Genomic DNA, 14,030 nt, shown 5'->3' on the forward strand with positions numbered 1-14,030 from the left:
TTTTTTTTTTTTTTGAGAGAAAAGCTGACTTTGGGATCCCAGGGGCAATAAGGTAAAGTTTTAGCTACAAAATATTAGTCGATTGAATTTCACATACTTTTGTGAGACGGTTGGAATCTGTGTTCAGAGAAGTCTGGTATCTTGAAAGGTGCCAAATTCTAATAAGTACTTGCGCTTTAGAAGAAAGCATTTCATGGAGTTAGAATTAAGAAAGTTGGTGGTTATTAACTGTGACAAAAGGAAATATGTATAAAGGGGGTTTGTATTTCACTTGATTTTGTGTTGCTGCTTAGTATGGACTTTCTGTCGGATTTCGAGATGATGTTGCAGCGGAAGAAGAGCATGAGCGGCAAGCGCAGACGGAACCGTGATGGCGGTACTTTCATCAGTGACGCCGATGACGTAGTGAGTGCCATGATCGTCAAGATGAATGAAGCTGCCGAGGTGAGATGGACCGCTGCCAGCCCCCTCTTGCCTTTCCTCGCTTGATTTGTTGTGTGGCCTTTTCAGGGAAGGGAAGGAAAAAGTAGCTGGCGATCGTGTAGCTGAAATAAGACTGAACATGGGTGTTCAATTGTTGAAATAAATGTATTGATAGGAGTATATTATCTTGTTTTCCGTGTTGGTAGAATTTGAAATTTTCTGTAATTCAAATAGGAGAAAGCATCCAAGTAAACAAGAACAGTAACATTGTTCCCCTAAATTTGTAATTGGTCAAGCTAATTACTCTGATAGTTTTGTAGGTTTGACAGAATTTGGAGTTTTACAAAAAAGCGTATTATCCTTTCTTGTAGAAAAAATTGTTACCTCGCGAAATTGCTGCCTTATTTTAAAGTTTAGGGGGCACCTGGGTGGCTCAGTCAGGTAAAGCATCCAGCTCTTGATCTCAGCTCAGGTCTTGATCTCAGGGTCGTGAATTCAAGCCCTGCTTTGGGCTCTATGCTAGGGGTGAAGCCAATAAATACTGCTGTTTGAAAAATATTTTTCTTCTTGGATAGGAAGACAGACAGTTGAACAATCAAAAAAAGCCAGCACTGAAAAAATTAACATTATTACCAACTGTGGTCATGCACCTTAAGAAGTAAGTATTGTGTTTTCTTGAAATATTTTTTTCCTTTTAATGGAATAATATTCAAACTATGTACCAGTGTTCTAGAGATGTTAAAGAATGACTGTCTTCTATCAATTCACAGAAGAATAGTAATGAATAGAATCTCCTGAATCATGTTACTTCCTCACAGATCTTTAACCTTTGCTCCCTGATACAAACAGAAAAATGGCAAACTGATACTAAGGAAAGAAAAGCACATAAACTACTGCCTTCATTCTTTATAGACCGTCTTATCTTGAGTCTGGTAAAGTTGCATCTCCTTTCCCGGTGTGGCGGAGAGCAGAGCAGATTCTGAGGGACTACTTGAAGCATATATTGTAGAGTCTTACATGACCAGTTATTATCATGAAGTATGTCACTGGTCCTTCTGGAATAAGGACCTTTTTTTGGTAGATCCTTGTCATGAGGCTCTTCCATTGGTGTACTCATATTCCTGACTCACTTTGTTTTTCTCCTTGAACCTAACCATAGCCAACAGCATAGGCTAGAACTTTCCACTAGAAAATTGCTACCTTAATCCCAAGAAGCAGTTTTCTGTTGCAGATTTCATATATGTAATATTGTCATAATATGTTAATAGAGTAATTGATTCTGTACATAAAATGGAATTTAAGTATTTGTACTTCTTTGGGATTTTTTTTTTCTGCTAAGAGAATAATATTCTCCTTGGTGTCCTGCAAAGAATAGCACAGTTCTGGGTTCTCTGTCACCTAACTAGTTTGAGAATCTCTAAACATTATTATTATTTTTTTCAGTTGTAATAATTGGAGCTTACTGTCTGTACCATTCATATCAACATTAACCTATCTTGTATAATTCATGTTTTTAACAAATGATCTTTGCCTGTCAAATCTGTTTTTAAAGTAGGAACTACATTTCATAGTGCTTTTGAAATAGGATGAAATAATGTATATGAGTAACTTTAAAAGTAGTTTTTGGGGGCGCCTGGGTGGCTCAGTCGGTTAAGCGTCCGACTTCGGCTCAGGTCATGATCTCACGGTCCATGAGTTCGAGCCCCGCGTTGGGCTCTGTGCTGCCAGCTCAGAGCCTAGAGCCTGCTTCGGATTCTGTGTCTCCCTCTCTCTCTGCCCCTCCCCTGTTCATGCTCTGTCTCTCTCTGTCTCAAAAATAAATAAGCGTTAAAAATAAATAGATAAATAAATAAAGTAGGTTTTGGAAATTTCACTAAACATATAAGAAAATCCAGAGAAAGCTACAGTGCAACCAAGGTTCATAGACTTGACTTTTTTTTTTAATTACTGCAGGCAAGACCTTAAAGAAACATTTATTGACAGCGGTGTGATGTCTGCCATCAAAGAATGGCTCTCCCCTCTACCGGATAGGAGTTTGCCAGCACTAAAGATTCGAGAGGAGCTGTTGAAGATTCTACAAGAGGTTAGAGGCGGATAATTTGACTGTATGCTCCTCTAATTGTCTGTTGTGGTTTGTATAATCACAACCTCTGTGTTTTACCGTATGTTCTTATACATTCTCTCTGACATAGTCTGCCGGAACAGGGGTTTCATGTTATATGTGTTTAGTAGGAACATACCAAATAAAATGAGCATAAAAAGGAAGGCCTTATAAAATTTCATGTAACTATAGAATTGAAAGAAAAAGATCTTGGAGTCGTGGTTATCTGAGAGTAATCATACAGTAGTGGACATGTTCTGGGGAGGCACCTGAAGTAGAACAGGCACCAACTTCAGTCAGATAAACTTGCATGTGAGTCTTGAGCTGGGCTGCCTTTATGTGGCTGTGACACCTTGGGCAGGCTACTTAACTTCTGAAGGAATTCCCAAGGAACTTCCTTTGTGCCAGGTGTTCATACATGTTTTGGTTCACTTATTCCTCACGACAAACCTGCAAGGTAGGTGTATTGTCTTCATTCTACAGATGAGGAAATTAAGACTCGGAGAAGTTAAATGACTTGTCCAAGGTCACATAACTAGCAGATGGCTATGCTTGGGTTCAGACTGATTCAGAGGCCTGTATTGACTCTTGGTTTAAACTACTAACCTCTGAGTGTGGTTAGTTTACATTTTCTCACATTAAGTTTTACTTTGGCTCAGTATAATACGGAACTCTCAACTTTTGATGTGAACACAGAGTATCTTTGTGTTCAATGTCTGCAGATCCTGAAAATGGATTTTTTGTTACTCTGTTGTGAATGAACCAGACCTTGGAGGTCCTCTAGAGTAGATTGGCAGGACTCCCAGCTTCTGAGTGATTAATGTGTATGTATGTGTTTATGTTCCCCAGCTACCTAGTGTGAGCCAGGAGACCCTGAAGCATAGTGGGATTGGACGAGCAGTGATGTATCTCTATAAACACCCCAAGGAATCAAGGTCCAACAAGGATATGGCAGGGAAATTAATCAGTATGTACATTTTGCTTTTTGTTTGTTGTGTTTGTGTATATCAGAAAGTCATGTATATATAACTATATTTTTGTCAAGATTCATTTAAAATGAGTTCATAAAGTAGAATAGAAAATTATTTGGTAATTTCTTATAGGTACCAGGTTTTTTTTTTAACTCTTAGACTTAAAATGTTTCTCAGCAGATTTAAGTATGCTGTCGATATTAAAGATAGCAAGTGAAAAGTTGTTTAAGCCTGAATCAAGAGCATGTATAGAGAGTGGTTAGTGTACAGGCCCTAGAGTCAGTCATACCTGGGTTCAAATCCTTACTGCATATCCTTAGGCAAGTGATTTAAGCTCTAAGCCTTGGTTTCCTCCTCTGTAAAATAATTATGTATTCACTTAAGTAAAAGTTACATGAGAGGATATATATAAAGCATGGTGCTTAGCACATAGTAAGTCCTCAAGAAATGTTAGCCACTAATGCTATTGTTGTTAACTTTTATAATGATCTCCAAAGCCTTTTGCATGTTCTATTTAATGATACCAGAAAAATCCAGGGGTCTGGATGAAATTCATCTAATCTGTTACCATATCATTTATGAAATTGATTCAGTTTTAAGAATGAAACCATGTGTGTTTTCATCGTTCTTAACTCTTCCTGTGCTCTGTGTTGGAAAGGAATGTTTTAAACTTCAAGGGTATATCAAAAAATAACTGCTCCTCTATGTGAATACAGTAATTATTTTTCTCCTCAACTTCTGAGATTATCAAAACTTTTTGAGAGAAATTTATTTTTTGTTACAAATCAGAGAAATGTTACATTTTTGATCTTGTTAATAATTTGTAGTGTGCTATTGTATGAGAACTTTTATGCATTAGTTCTCAACTCTGATTTTGCCCTCTGCTTAGAGAAACAGAGTATTTCCAGTGATACCCATGACTTACTGTAACAGTGATTCTAGATCCAGTAGTGGGGTCGGTGGGTCTGTGTATATAAAGATACATAGGCCCCCTGAGACCCCCTGCTTCCTTCTTACTTGATAACTCCTATCTTCTGTGTGTGAAGTTTCCTGCTTGTTTTGATAGTGTATTAAGTGGAACATTATGTTGAGGACAAAAACGTCAGTTGGCACTTCTGGACTTTTCAATGACTAAACAGTGGGCATGTAGTAGTTTCCTTCATAGTCACGTCCCTGTAGCAGCTTTCTTAGATTTCATGAAATCTAGACTCTACACTGCACTATTAAAATGCAATTTTTGAAGATGTAGACCATTTGACAATTTGACTTGTTTTTGGTTAAAATAGGAACATGGAAGAATTTGGAGATTTTCTATTTTCAGTAAATTGTTAGAAATTAGGCAATGAAATGTCAGCACTGCTAGTGATGACTATCAGAGCGAGTTCAGGTGTTACTTTTTGTAAACGTCTGTGGTGGTTATAGAATGACTTTTTTACCCTGAATTTTCTGAATCAGCTGAAGCTGGTGATTATACTGGTATTATGTGCTGCATATATCCTGAAATGATCTTGAAACAACAGTATCTTTAGGGAAAGAATATTCTAAATGCCTGGAATGTTACGTCACGCTGGGGTGTGATTGTTTCAGGGAATGGTAGCAGAAATGCTGTTTTGTGGTCTAAACAGTCGATTTTTCCTTGTGACAGATGAATGGTCTCGGCCTATATTTGGTCTTACCTCAAACTACAAAGGTATGACAAGAGAAGAAAGAGAGCAGAGAGATCTAGAACAAATGCCTCAACGACGGAGAATGAACAGGTATGAGTAAGCGGAGTAAATATTATTGCAGTAATGCCGTTGTTTTGTAAATAAGATCAATAAGAATCCTGCAAGATGATAGCATTTTGTCTTTTCTGTCACCTTGATATGTCTGTGTAGATCACACCCTTTTAGTTTAAATGTGGTACTCTACCATGAAGGCCCACACTCCCTCCTTTTTTGGTTCCATCTGGTGGAATGTGGCATCTGCCACAGTTTCAAAGGTTGCTTGTACAAAAAAACCTTTCCCTTTCTCAGGCCCATTTTCAAATTCTTAGAAAAAAATTGTTACTGGTTCATTTTCTATCAACAAACCGGATATAGTTGCATCCAGGATGGCAGGGTTATAAGTGACAAAAATGGCAATTACTACTTACCCATGATGAAACCTAGTATACAAATGATCATTAAAAAGAGTAGTACTTCCACAAGATTAGAGGTAATCCCAGATCCGGTGTAAGGGAACTACCTGTGGTCTAAAAGTTGGCTTTGCTGTTTTTTTGTTAAATGATTCTGACATTCCTGGTATCTCATGGATTACTTTTTTCACAGCACTGGTGGCCAGACACCCCGAAGAGACCTGGAAAAGGTGCTGACAGGAGAAGAAAAGTAAGCTTTCTTATTGTATTTTCTTCTTAGACCTCATGTAGAAAATCTTCTGCTTTTGCTGCTTTAAGAAAGATTACAAAGGGGACCATGTTATGTTCACATTGGTGGGGGATGATTTTCAGTTTAGCATTTATTGAATATCCCCAAATACACTGGTACTCTGGAGGATAGAAGATTGAGAAATAGTTCATTCAGTAAAGATTTTGTTGCTGCTTGGTCCATGCTAGACTCTGTTAAGCTGTGGGAATACAAAATTGAATTAAAGGTAGTCCATGCTCATAAAAATGTCTGTAGAGGGATTATAGGCAAAGGGCAGAACTTACATGAAGATATGGGGTTATTGTGCAAGGCCCATTTAAGGGATGGCAAGTAGACTGAAGTGGTTGAGTAGTAGTCTGGTGCCTGAGATGGTGGAAGATAAGGTTGGAAGTGTAGATGTGGGCCAAATTTTGAAGGTAAGGAATGTTTACTTCTCTTTGTTATTCCGTAGAAAGTGAGCAGAGATGGGAAATTGTCAGATTGGATTTGGAGTGCTGATGCTGCCGGCATCGTGGTGTAGGGTGGGTTGGAAGGCAGAGGAACTGAAGGCAGTGAAAGAGTTCAACTAAGGTGGTATTGGGGAAGCAGAAGGTTAGAAGACTTATTATTAGCAGGGGCAGAATTGCCAAGAGTTTGTGACTCTGTGGGTAGGGAGTTTGGCTAGAGTTGAAGACACCAACCACAATTTTACTGCAAGTAACTGAGACAGTGATATAACCATTTGCTCAAACGGAGAGGAAGAACAGATTTTGAGGACATAGGTGCGTTCTGGATTGAGTGTAGTTAACGTGAGATACCTAATGGGATGGATATTCCTATAAATATCATGGGTCTGAAACTTGGATTTGGAGCTGGAGACATAATAGGTTTGATTGTCATCTCCACAGACAAGTTCGTTGAATCAAGAAAGTATAGGGTAGAAAATAAACCATAAACTCTGCCACTTTGGAAAGGGGTGTAGCCAGTGAAGGCAAGTGAGTACACTTGTCATACATGTTGGAGAGGACCCTAGGGAAGGGAGGAGGCCATGCTAGAAAGGGGCAGTGGCAAGGGGCATGGGAAGTTGGCAGATGCTGCAGAGGGGCTTGTACAGTGAGTGTTGGCAGTGAGGCAGCACCCAGATTGCAAGAGGAGAGCGAGAGGGGCTGGAGGGTGCTGGCGTTGTTGGTTTAGGGATAGGTTTGATGATGGGACAGATGCCAGCTTCAGGGGGTAATAAGTTATGAGAATTTTCTTTGGCTAGCCACTTAATTTATTCGCGTTTTTGAAGATTGTAGAAGCTTGATGTTAAGAATAGATTAAACTTAAAAAAAAAAAAAAACCAGATTAAACTCCGTACAAGAGAATAGAAACAATTTAGAATTTTTTTATCCTTCTCTCCCACACCAACCTATCCACACCCATTCTCCATTTACCCCTAGGGATGGACGGTTACCTAAAAGTTGAGTGATTTGAATGCCCAGACATTTACAAATAGGCCTTAGTTTTGAAGGATGCTAGTCTTAATTTAGTCTCAAATGTGTACATAAAAAGTAACTGTATGTCACACCATCAGATGCTGGCAAGGCTGCTGAGAAAGTAGCTCAACTCATACATTGCTGTGGGTAAAATGATACAGCTACTCTGGGAAACAGTTTGGCAGTTTCTTATAAAGTTAAACATGCAGCCACGGTATGACCCAGTATGACCCAGCACTTACAAACTCCTGGGCATTTTCCCAGAGAAATGAACACTTGTGTTTGCACAGAAACCCGTAGATGAGCAAACAGCTTTATTCATAATAGTCAAAACTGGAAACAACCCAGATGTCCTTCAGGAAGTGAGTGGTTAAGCTGTGGTACATCCATACTATAGAATACCACCCAGCATTTAAAGGAACAAAATATTGACAGATGTAACAACTTGGATGGGTCCTCAAGGGGGTTATGTTTAGTGGATGAAGCTAGTTTCTAAAGATTACATAGTGTATTCCATTTATATAACATTGTTGAAATGCAAAAATCACAGAAATGAAGAGTAGATTCGTGGTCACCAGGGGTTAGAGGCTGGGCAGATGGGGTAGGGAGGTGGATGTGTTTTTATAAAAGGGCACCAGGACAGTCCCTTGTGGTGAATACATGAACCTGCACATGTGATAAAATTGTAAATACACTAACATACAAATAAGTGTAAGTAAAAATGGCAAAATGTAAATAAAAACTGGTGGACTGTATCAACATCAATACCCTAGTTGTGTTCTTTTTTGTTTTTTGTTTTTTGTTTTTTTTTTTAAGTATTTATTTTGAGAGAGCACGCAAGCAAGAGAGGGGCAGGGAGAGGGGGCGAAAATCCCAAACAGGCTCTGTGCCGTCAGCGCAGGGCTCGATCTCATGCCTGTGAGATTTGACCTGGGCCAAGATCAAGAGTCAGATGCCCAACCAACTGAGCCACCCAGGTGCCCCAGTTGTGTTCTTGTAGCATAGTTTTGCATGTTGTTATCATTGGGAGAGACACTAGATCTTTCTGTATTATTTCTTAAACCACGTGTAAACCTATAATTATTTCAACTTTTAAAGACAAGAAACAAAAATTACTATATTGCATATACAAAACCACGTAAACTGCTTTATAGGCATACTCCATCTTGAGGGATCATTTTGGCTGTTTGAGTTTTCACGTGACAAGTGAACCTATGAGGAGCTCCACTAGACCAGAGAATTGGAATTTAGGGTTCTGGTGTGGGAAGCAACCTTGGAAAGGAGTGAGGCTTGACTGTGACGCTGAGGAGCGGCTAGAAGGAATCCTGAAAATACAGAGGAATTCAGCTTTGGGAGGGAAGTGGAAGAATTCTTAGAGTAAATGTGAGTGATAGCGAGGCCAGCTTAAGACAGCAAAGAGGGCACTTTGGGTGACCTGGGGAGGCAGAGAGGTTTGAGGCACCTGTGCAGTTAAATCAGCTGGGCCCAGCTGTGGGGGGTGCTGCATGACAGCATGCTCTTCTTCCTGTCCTCAGAGCTCTCAGACCTGGAGATCCTGGATTCTGTGCCCGTGCGAGGGTCCCCATGCCCTCAAACAAGGACTACGTTGTCAGACCTAAGTGGAATGTGGAAATGGAGTCATCCAGGGTAAGCAAGCAGGGAAATGGCAACCTGGATCTCAAGTGCACGTTACTGTTTTGTCTTTTTACTCCGTGTGTAATAACTCTTAACAGCTCTTAGGTTTATCTCATTTAAAGAGAGCTGTTTTCTGGCCTCTTAGCTAGCCAGATCATTCATTGCTTGTGAGCTTTACTTCAGACTTAAAGCAACATTATCCAGCCAGGAAGTTTCTTCTCATTAATCCCTTTGTTTCAACTGAATCTTGAAGCCTAGAGTGTTTTCATGCAGTCATTTTTTTAGAGCCATGAGAAACAACTCCCCTGCTTCTGCAGTCTTCCCCCACCCCCAACCCCCCCGCCCTTTCTCTTCAGCTGTTTTAAGTAATTCTGTTGTGAAATATTTAGGGCAGATACTTCCTCTGTCATCATTGTAAATACTACTCCGTGATCTACATTGCTCTTCAGTAATCTCTTTTTATTCTCCATTCAAACCACTCTTTCTAGCCTGGTATTCTTAAAAAGGGCCTAAGCCGATTGGAAAAGCATAAGAGGCGATTTGCAGAACAGAAACGACTCAGCAAAGTGCACCGTGCTGTCAAGTTCAGCATTGAAGGCAACAGGATGCCCCTGTAGTCCTGGCCCTACCAGAGTGTATCCGGGAGGTATCCCCAAGGAAGCATGCTCTGTGCATGGGCTTGAATTGTCAGCAGCTAGAGTGAAAACAAGTGTGCGTGTGCTTTCTTAACCAAAAAAGGCCTGGCCCACTTTTAGTTACTGAAGTAATGAACTTAACAAATACTTTGTGACTTTCGAGTCCTACTGAATGTTTAGAAATGGATATGGAAGTCCCTTCCTTTATTGGTACCCCAGGAATTCATATATAGTTAAGTCCCTGATGAGCATTTGGTCTTCCTCTTACCCATTTTTATTGAAAATGCTTTTTTAGGATCCAGGATCATAGCGGTCTGCATTACAGGCATGTGAATGTGAATGTAGCTTCTTAGTGGAAGGGAAGTGGCTTTTTCCCACATTGTCTGTGTGCATTTGAGGGCCCAGTGCATAAAGCCTTGCACTGAACACTTAGGAGATAAATTTGATTGATGGTCAGAAATGAAAGAGTTGGGACCGTTCCTGCAGCCAGACTCACTCCCAGCTGTGCTCTGAGGTTAACAGCAGTGCCTTGTGGCAGGGTGCTCTGAAGAGTCTGAGTGTGTTGCCTTCTTGTGACTTCTCTGGGACCCCTGCTTGGGCAGCTCTTTTCACGGACTACACTCACCTCTGTGCGCGTTCGTTTTTGCTGTTCAGCTGCAGTCAAAACAAAGCACACCCTTTCTTTCTTACTGAGAATAGCTGGAAGATAGAAGAGCACTACTGCTTCAGAGCCAAGAACTTTTTCGTAACTTCCCTCCCCTTTTTTGTACTTTTACCCATAAAAACGTCCCCTGACCTCCCTTCTCTCCCTCAGCCACCCCTCTTTCTTTTACCTGGTTTTCACTGTCTTTCCCTCTTTTTATCCCTCTCCCTGGTAGTTTTTCCTCCCCAATATACTTACTTTTGAGAATTGAGAACCACAATCTGGCAAAGAAATTATAATACAGAGTCTCAGTGGCCACTCTTCTTTGGAAGCCTGTCGGTGTTTTGAAGGGCATGTGCCCTCCTCTCCCAGTATGTGACGGAGAGGCGGGAAGAGAGAAGTGACCAGCAGGAGGAGAGGGAAACTTAAGCTGAATTCCTTTCCTTCATCCCACACCCCCCAGGTCATAATGTGCCAGTATTTACCTAGGCCTGAGTCTGGCTGATAGAGTTCTGTCAGAAAACAAATAAATACACGGCATGATCCAGAAAGCTGGTGGTTTCATGTTACATTTTAGGATGTTGTCCTTGAACTACCTGATACCGTTTCCCCAGTTCAGGATGAATCCTTACAGATTCACTCAGGGCTTTCACGAACCACAGAGACATGAAGAGTACTATTAGAAAACGTATTTTCCAAGAATAAATTGGAGTGAGTAAATGGCTTTCAAATGAAATGCTCGTTGTTTTAAATGTCATTTTTTTCTTTGAAATTACATAAGTGAATATAAAAGACTATAGAATAACCCATCCCCAAAACCCTGCTCTTCCTCAGAGTCCCCACTATTAACAGTTTGATGTGTTAAATGTATTTCCAGTAATGCTTCAAAGTTGGTTTTTTTCTGGTTGTAATTATAGAAAATTTGAGATTAGAAAGGGAAATTGCCCACAATTCAAAAGCAGTTTGATACCATTTTTGCCCTTTTTTTCTATTGATACTTTCATATAATTACAATTATTCTGTATATAATTTTGGTCACTTCTCCTCGTTAAACCACCTTATAGTTTTATCACTTATAATGGATGCCTAATAGTCTATCATGTGAATATATAATTTGTTTATTTATTCCTCTGTGGTTTCTGATTTTTCACTCCTAAATAGTGCAGTAACCTATACTACATTGTATGTTTATATGTTAATTTATTCCATGGAGTGCTTTTAAGATAACACTAAAATGACAAAAAGCAATGTATGTTTTTTTATAACCTTTTAAATGCAGAAAGCACAAATAAAATTACTGTCAGTTGTAATTCCACCACACCTTAATATTAACATTTTGGGTTATTTCCTTTTTGTCCTCTTTATATTGTACATAAACGTTGCTGGTTTTGTGCTTTGGTATTTTTGTTTTCAAATTTTATGCAAAATTGTTATTTTATACTTTGTTGGATTTGTGTTTTACTTAACACGGTAAACATTCATTTGAGTAAACATTCTTCAGTGACTTAATATTGTGTCCAAATACAGTCGTATCATAATTTTTTAAAGCAAACCTATCTTGCTGATCTTTTAAGCTGCTTTTGGTTTTTCTCTGATAAAACAGTGCAGCATACACTTTTACTGTCCTAAGGAAGTGGTACAGAGTTGAATCAGGAGAGAGATCACTGAATTTGGCATGTTAGGTACTATATCCTGTGTGTTTCCAGACTTGGGGAAACTAGGCATCTGCCAGCCACAAGTCTTAAAAGTTATAGGACTAGGTAGGAGTGGATTCGTGTCATCTGGGTATGTCCCATTTGAGGAGGCTAGAGGGCTCAGATTGTCAGGGTCCTGGGAGACAGTATTGGCTGGTGTGTACAGCTGCTGGGAGTTGAGTAATTGGTGCAGATATAAGCAGGTAAGGCTTCTGATGTGGACTAACTACTAAGAATCAGGGCACATTGTCTGAAAGGAGGTCACATATCTAGGACCGTCTAGGAAATCTGGGGATTTGATAGCGTGAGAGAAGCATAGTTGTTTCTCATCTGGTAATGAATATTTATGCTAACTCAGAGTCCTAGTGCCAAGTATTAAATTGATATAAAATAATATTTGGATGTGGGATTGTTTCAGAAAATCTAGGGTGGATGATCTACATGGCTCCTGTTCAAGACTGACAGGAGCTCCTGTGTGAGGTACACACTGAGTCTAGAGGTGGAGTGAGACTTGGGGGGCTCCCCAGCTCAAAGGAACATCCCCACACTGGCCCCACCCCCAGAGTGTCTTCTGGGCCCTCCCTTCTTTTAGCAGTCTCAGGATTGAGCTGCACAGATGGTTCAGTAGTAAACATCTGGGGAGAAGAATTCGAAAAACTCCTCTCTTTATAAACCACTCAACATTCTTAAAGATCAGAATTGTCAGTAACACTAGTCAACAAGAAGAATTGGCTCTGATCCTTGTTAGAAGTGGCAGACCTTCTCAGCATTTCTAACAGTATCGATTTCTGGAGACTGCATCTCTTCAAGACGTGTAGTTGTTTCAAATTATGAAAAAAATAACCAAAACCAAATCTTAAAACTAAGAGGCTAGCAGGAACAGATGCAAGAAGTGGTAAGCCCCTTGGATCCAAGGCTTAATTTACTTTTCTTCTTGTATCCAGTATATGTATCATAAATCTGATCCATCCCAAAGTAGTAGTAATGATGGTAACAGCTGATACTTATTTTGAGCACTGACTGTGTGCTAGTATTTGACAGTATTACCTCATTTACCTCTCCTGACGGTCCCGAAAGTACAGACCAGGGGCCACATTTGCCCAGGGCTACAGAACCTGCTGAGGCCAAGCAGAGATTCACTTCAAGTCTGAAACTAGAGCTCCACCGCCTGACGGGTTCACTTTACTCATCCTCTAACCTCGTTCATCAGGCTTCATGCTTTTTCTCAGGTGACTTTCCTTGCCTCAGAAGATCATTCTTCATGCCGGCACTGTTTGAAGGTGAATATGGCAAGCTGTCAGCTCCATGCTGACTTTTGAAAGGGAAAAGCATACAGTCAGAATCTAATTTGATGGAATTGCGGGGAGGATCATAGTTTAAATCGTCCCTCTTCCATCTAGATATCTATGGACTGAGGCAAAATTTTAAAATAAGGCACAGTTCGTTACTCTTCATTGAGAGAGTTTAACATGTGTACATTGCTAACGCTTGCTCTATTCCTGAGGTCACCAAAGCAGATTATGATTATTCCAGAGATAAGAGCCCTTTTTAACTTTCAGACAAACGGAGATGAAAGGCAAAACTGGATTTGTGTATTTCGATAATTTGCTCTTTAATTTTTACCCCACTCTTAGTTTCAGGGGACCTCCAAGAAGGGTATCAGTCGACTGGATAAACAGATGAGAAAGTTCACAGATATCAGGAAAAAAAGCAGATCTGCACACGCAGTGAAAATCAGCATCGAGGGCAATAAAATGCCATTGTGACCTTGCCTGGGATGTGTACCCATCTCTAAGAAATGCGCAATGGACTCTTTGGAGAAAGAAGAGGATATTTTAAATTTTTTTTTTTTAGTGTTTCTGTAAATGCTTCCGCTTGTATCAAATGTCATAGGACTCGCATTTCTCTCACTTGTATTTAAAACTGTTTGTTGTGTACTTTGTACAGAAGACTACTCATACTTCTATAAACTTTACACAATAAAGTTCCATTCTGGTTTTGGGGGGCTGTCTCTTCATTGTCTTAGAGGATCCATTCTCAGTCGGGGGTGAAAATTGGTTTTTGGT

The 14,030-nt window shown here is 39.9% G+C and overlaps 1 protein-coding gene across 5 annotated transcripts in view; it reads left to right on the forward strand.

Annotated features, from left to right (window-relative positions):
- IWS1 (interacts with SUPT6H, CTD assembly factor 1) overlaps nucleotides 1–14,030 on the forward strand; it is a 49,653-nt gene that overhangs the window by 26,534 nt on the left and 9,089 nt on the right. For 2 of the 5 annotated variants that reach the window (XM_042994186.1, XM_007093097.3), the window contains exons 7-14: nucleotides 294–444; nucleotides 999–1,081; nucleotides 2,377–2,506; nucleotides 3,374–3,491; nucleotides 5,141–5,252; nucleotides 5,805–5,861; nucleotides 8,893–9,004; nucleotides 13,599–13,964. In XM_042994186.1, coding sequence (XP_042850120.1) covers nucleotides 294–444; nucleotides 999–1,081; nucleotides 2,377–2,506; nucleotides 3,374–3,491; nucleotides 5,141–5,252; nucleotides 5,805–5,861; nucleotides 8,893–9,004; nucleotides 13,599–13,730 — 895 coding nt within the window. In that variant the 3' untranslated portion in view covers nucleotides 13,731–13,964. Of the gene's footprint in view, nucleotides 1–293; nucleotides 445–998; nucleotides 1,082–2,376; nucleotides 2,507–3,373; nucleotides 3,492–5,140; nucleotides 5,253–5,804; nucleotides 5,862–8,892; nucleotides 9,005–9,480; nucleotides 10,693–13,598; nucleotides 13,965–14,030 lie in introns of those variants that run through there. The other 3 variants (XM_042994185.1, XR_006220603.1, XR_006220604.1) reach the window with 3 other exon arrangements.

Source organism: Panthera tigris, chromosome C1 (genome assembly GCF_018350195.1).
Source record: "Panthera tigris isolate Pti1 chromosome C1, P.tigris_Pti1_mat1.1, whole genome shotgun sequence".
Classification (NCBI taxonomy): domain Eukaryota; kingdom Metazoa; phylum Chordata; class Mammalia; order Carnivora; family Felidae; genus Panthera; species Panthera tigris.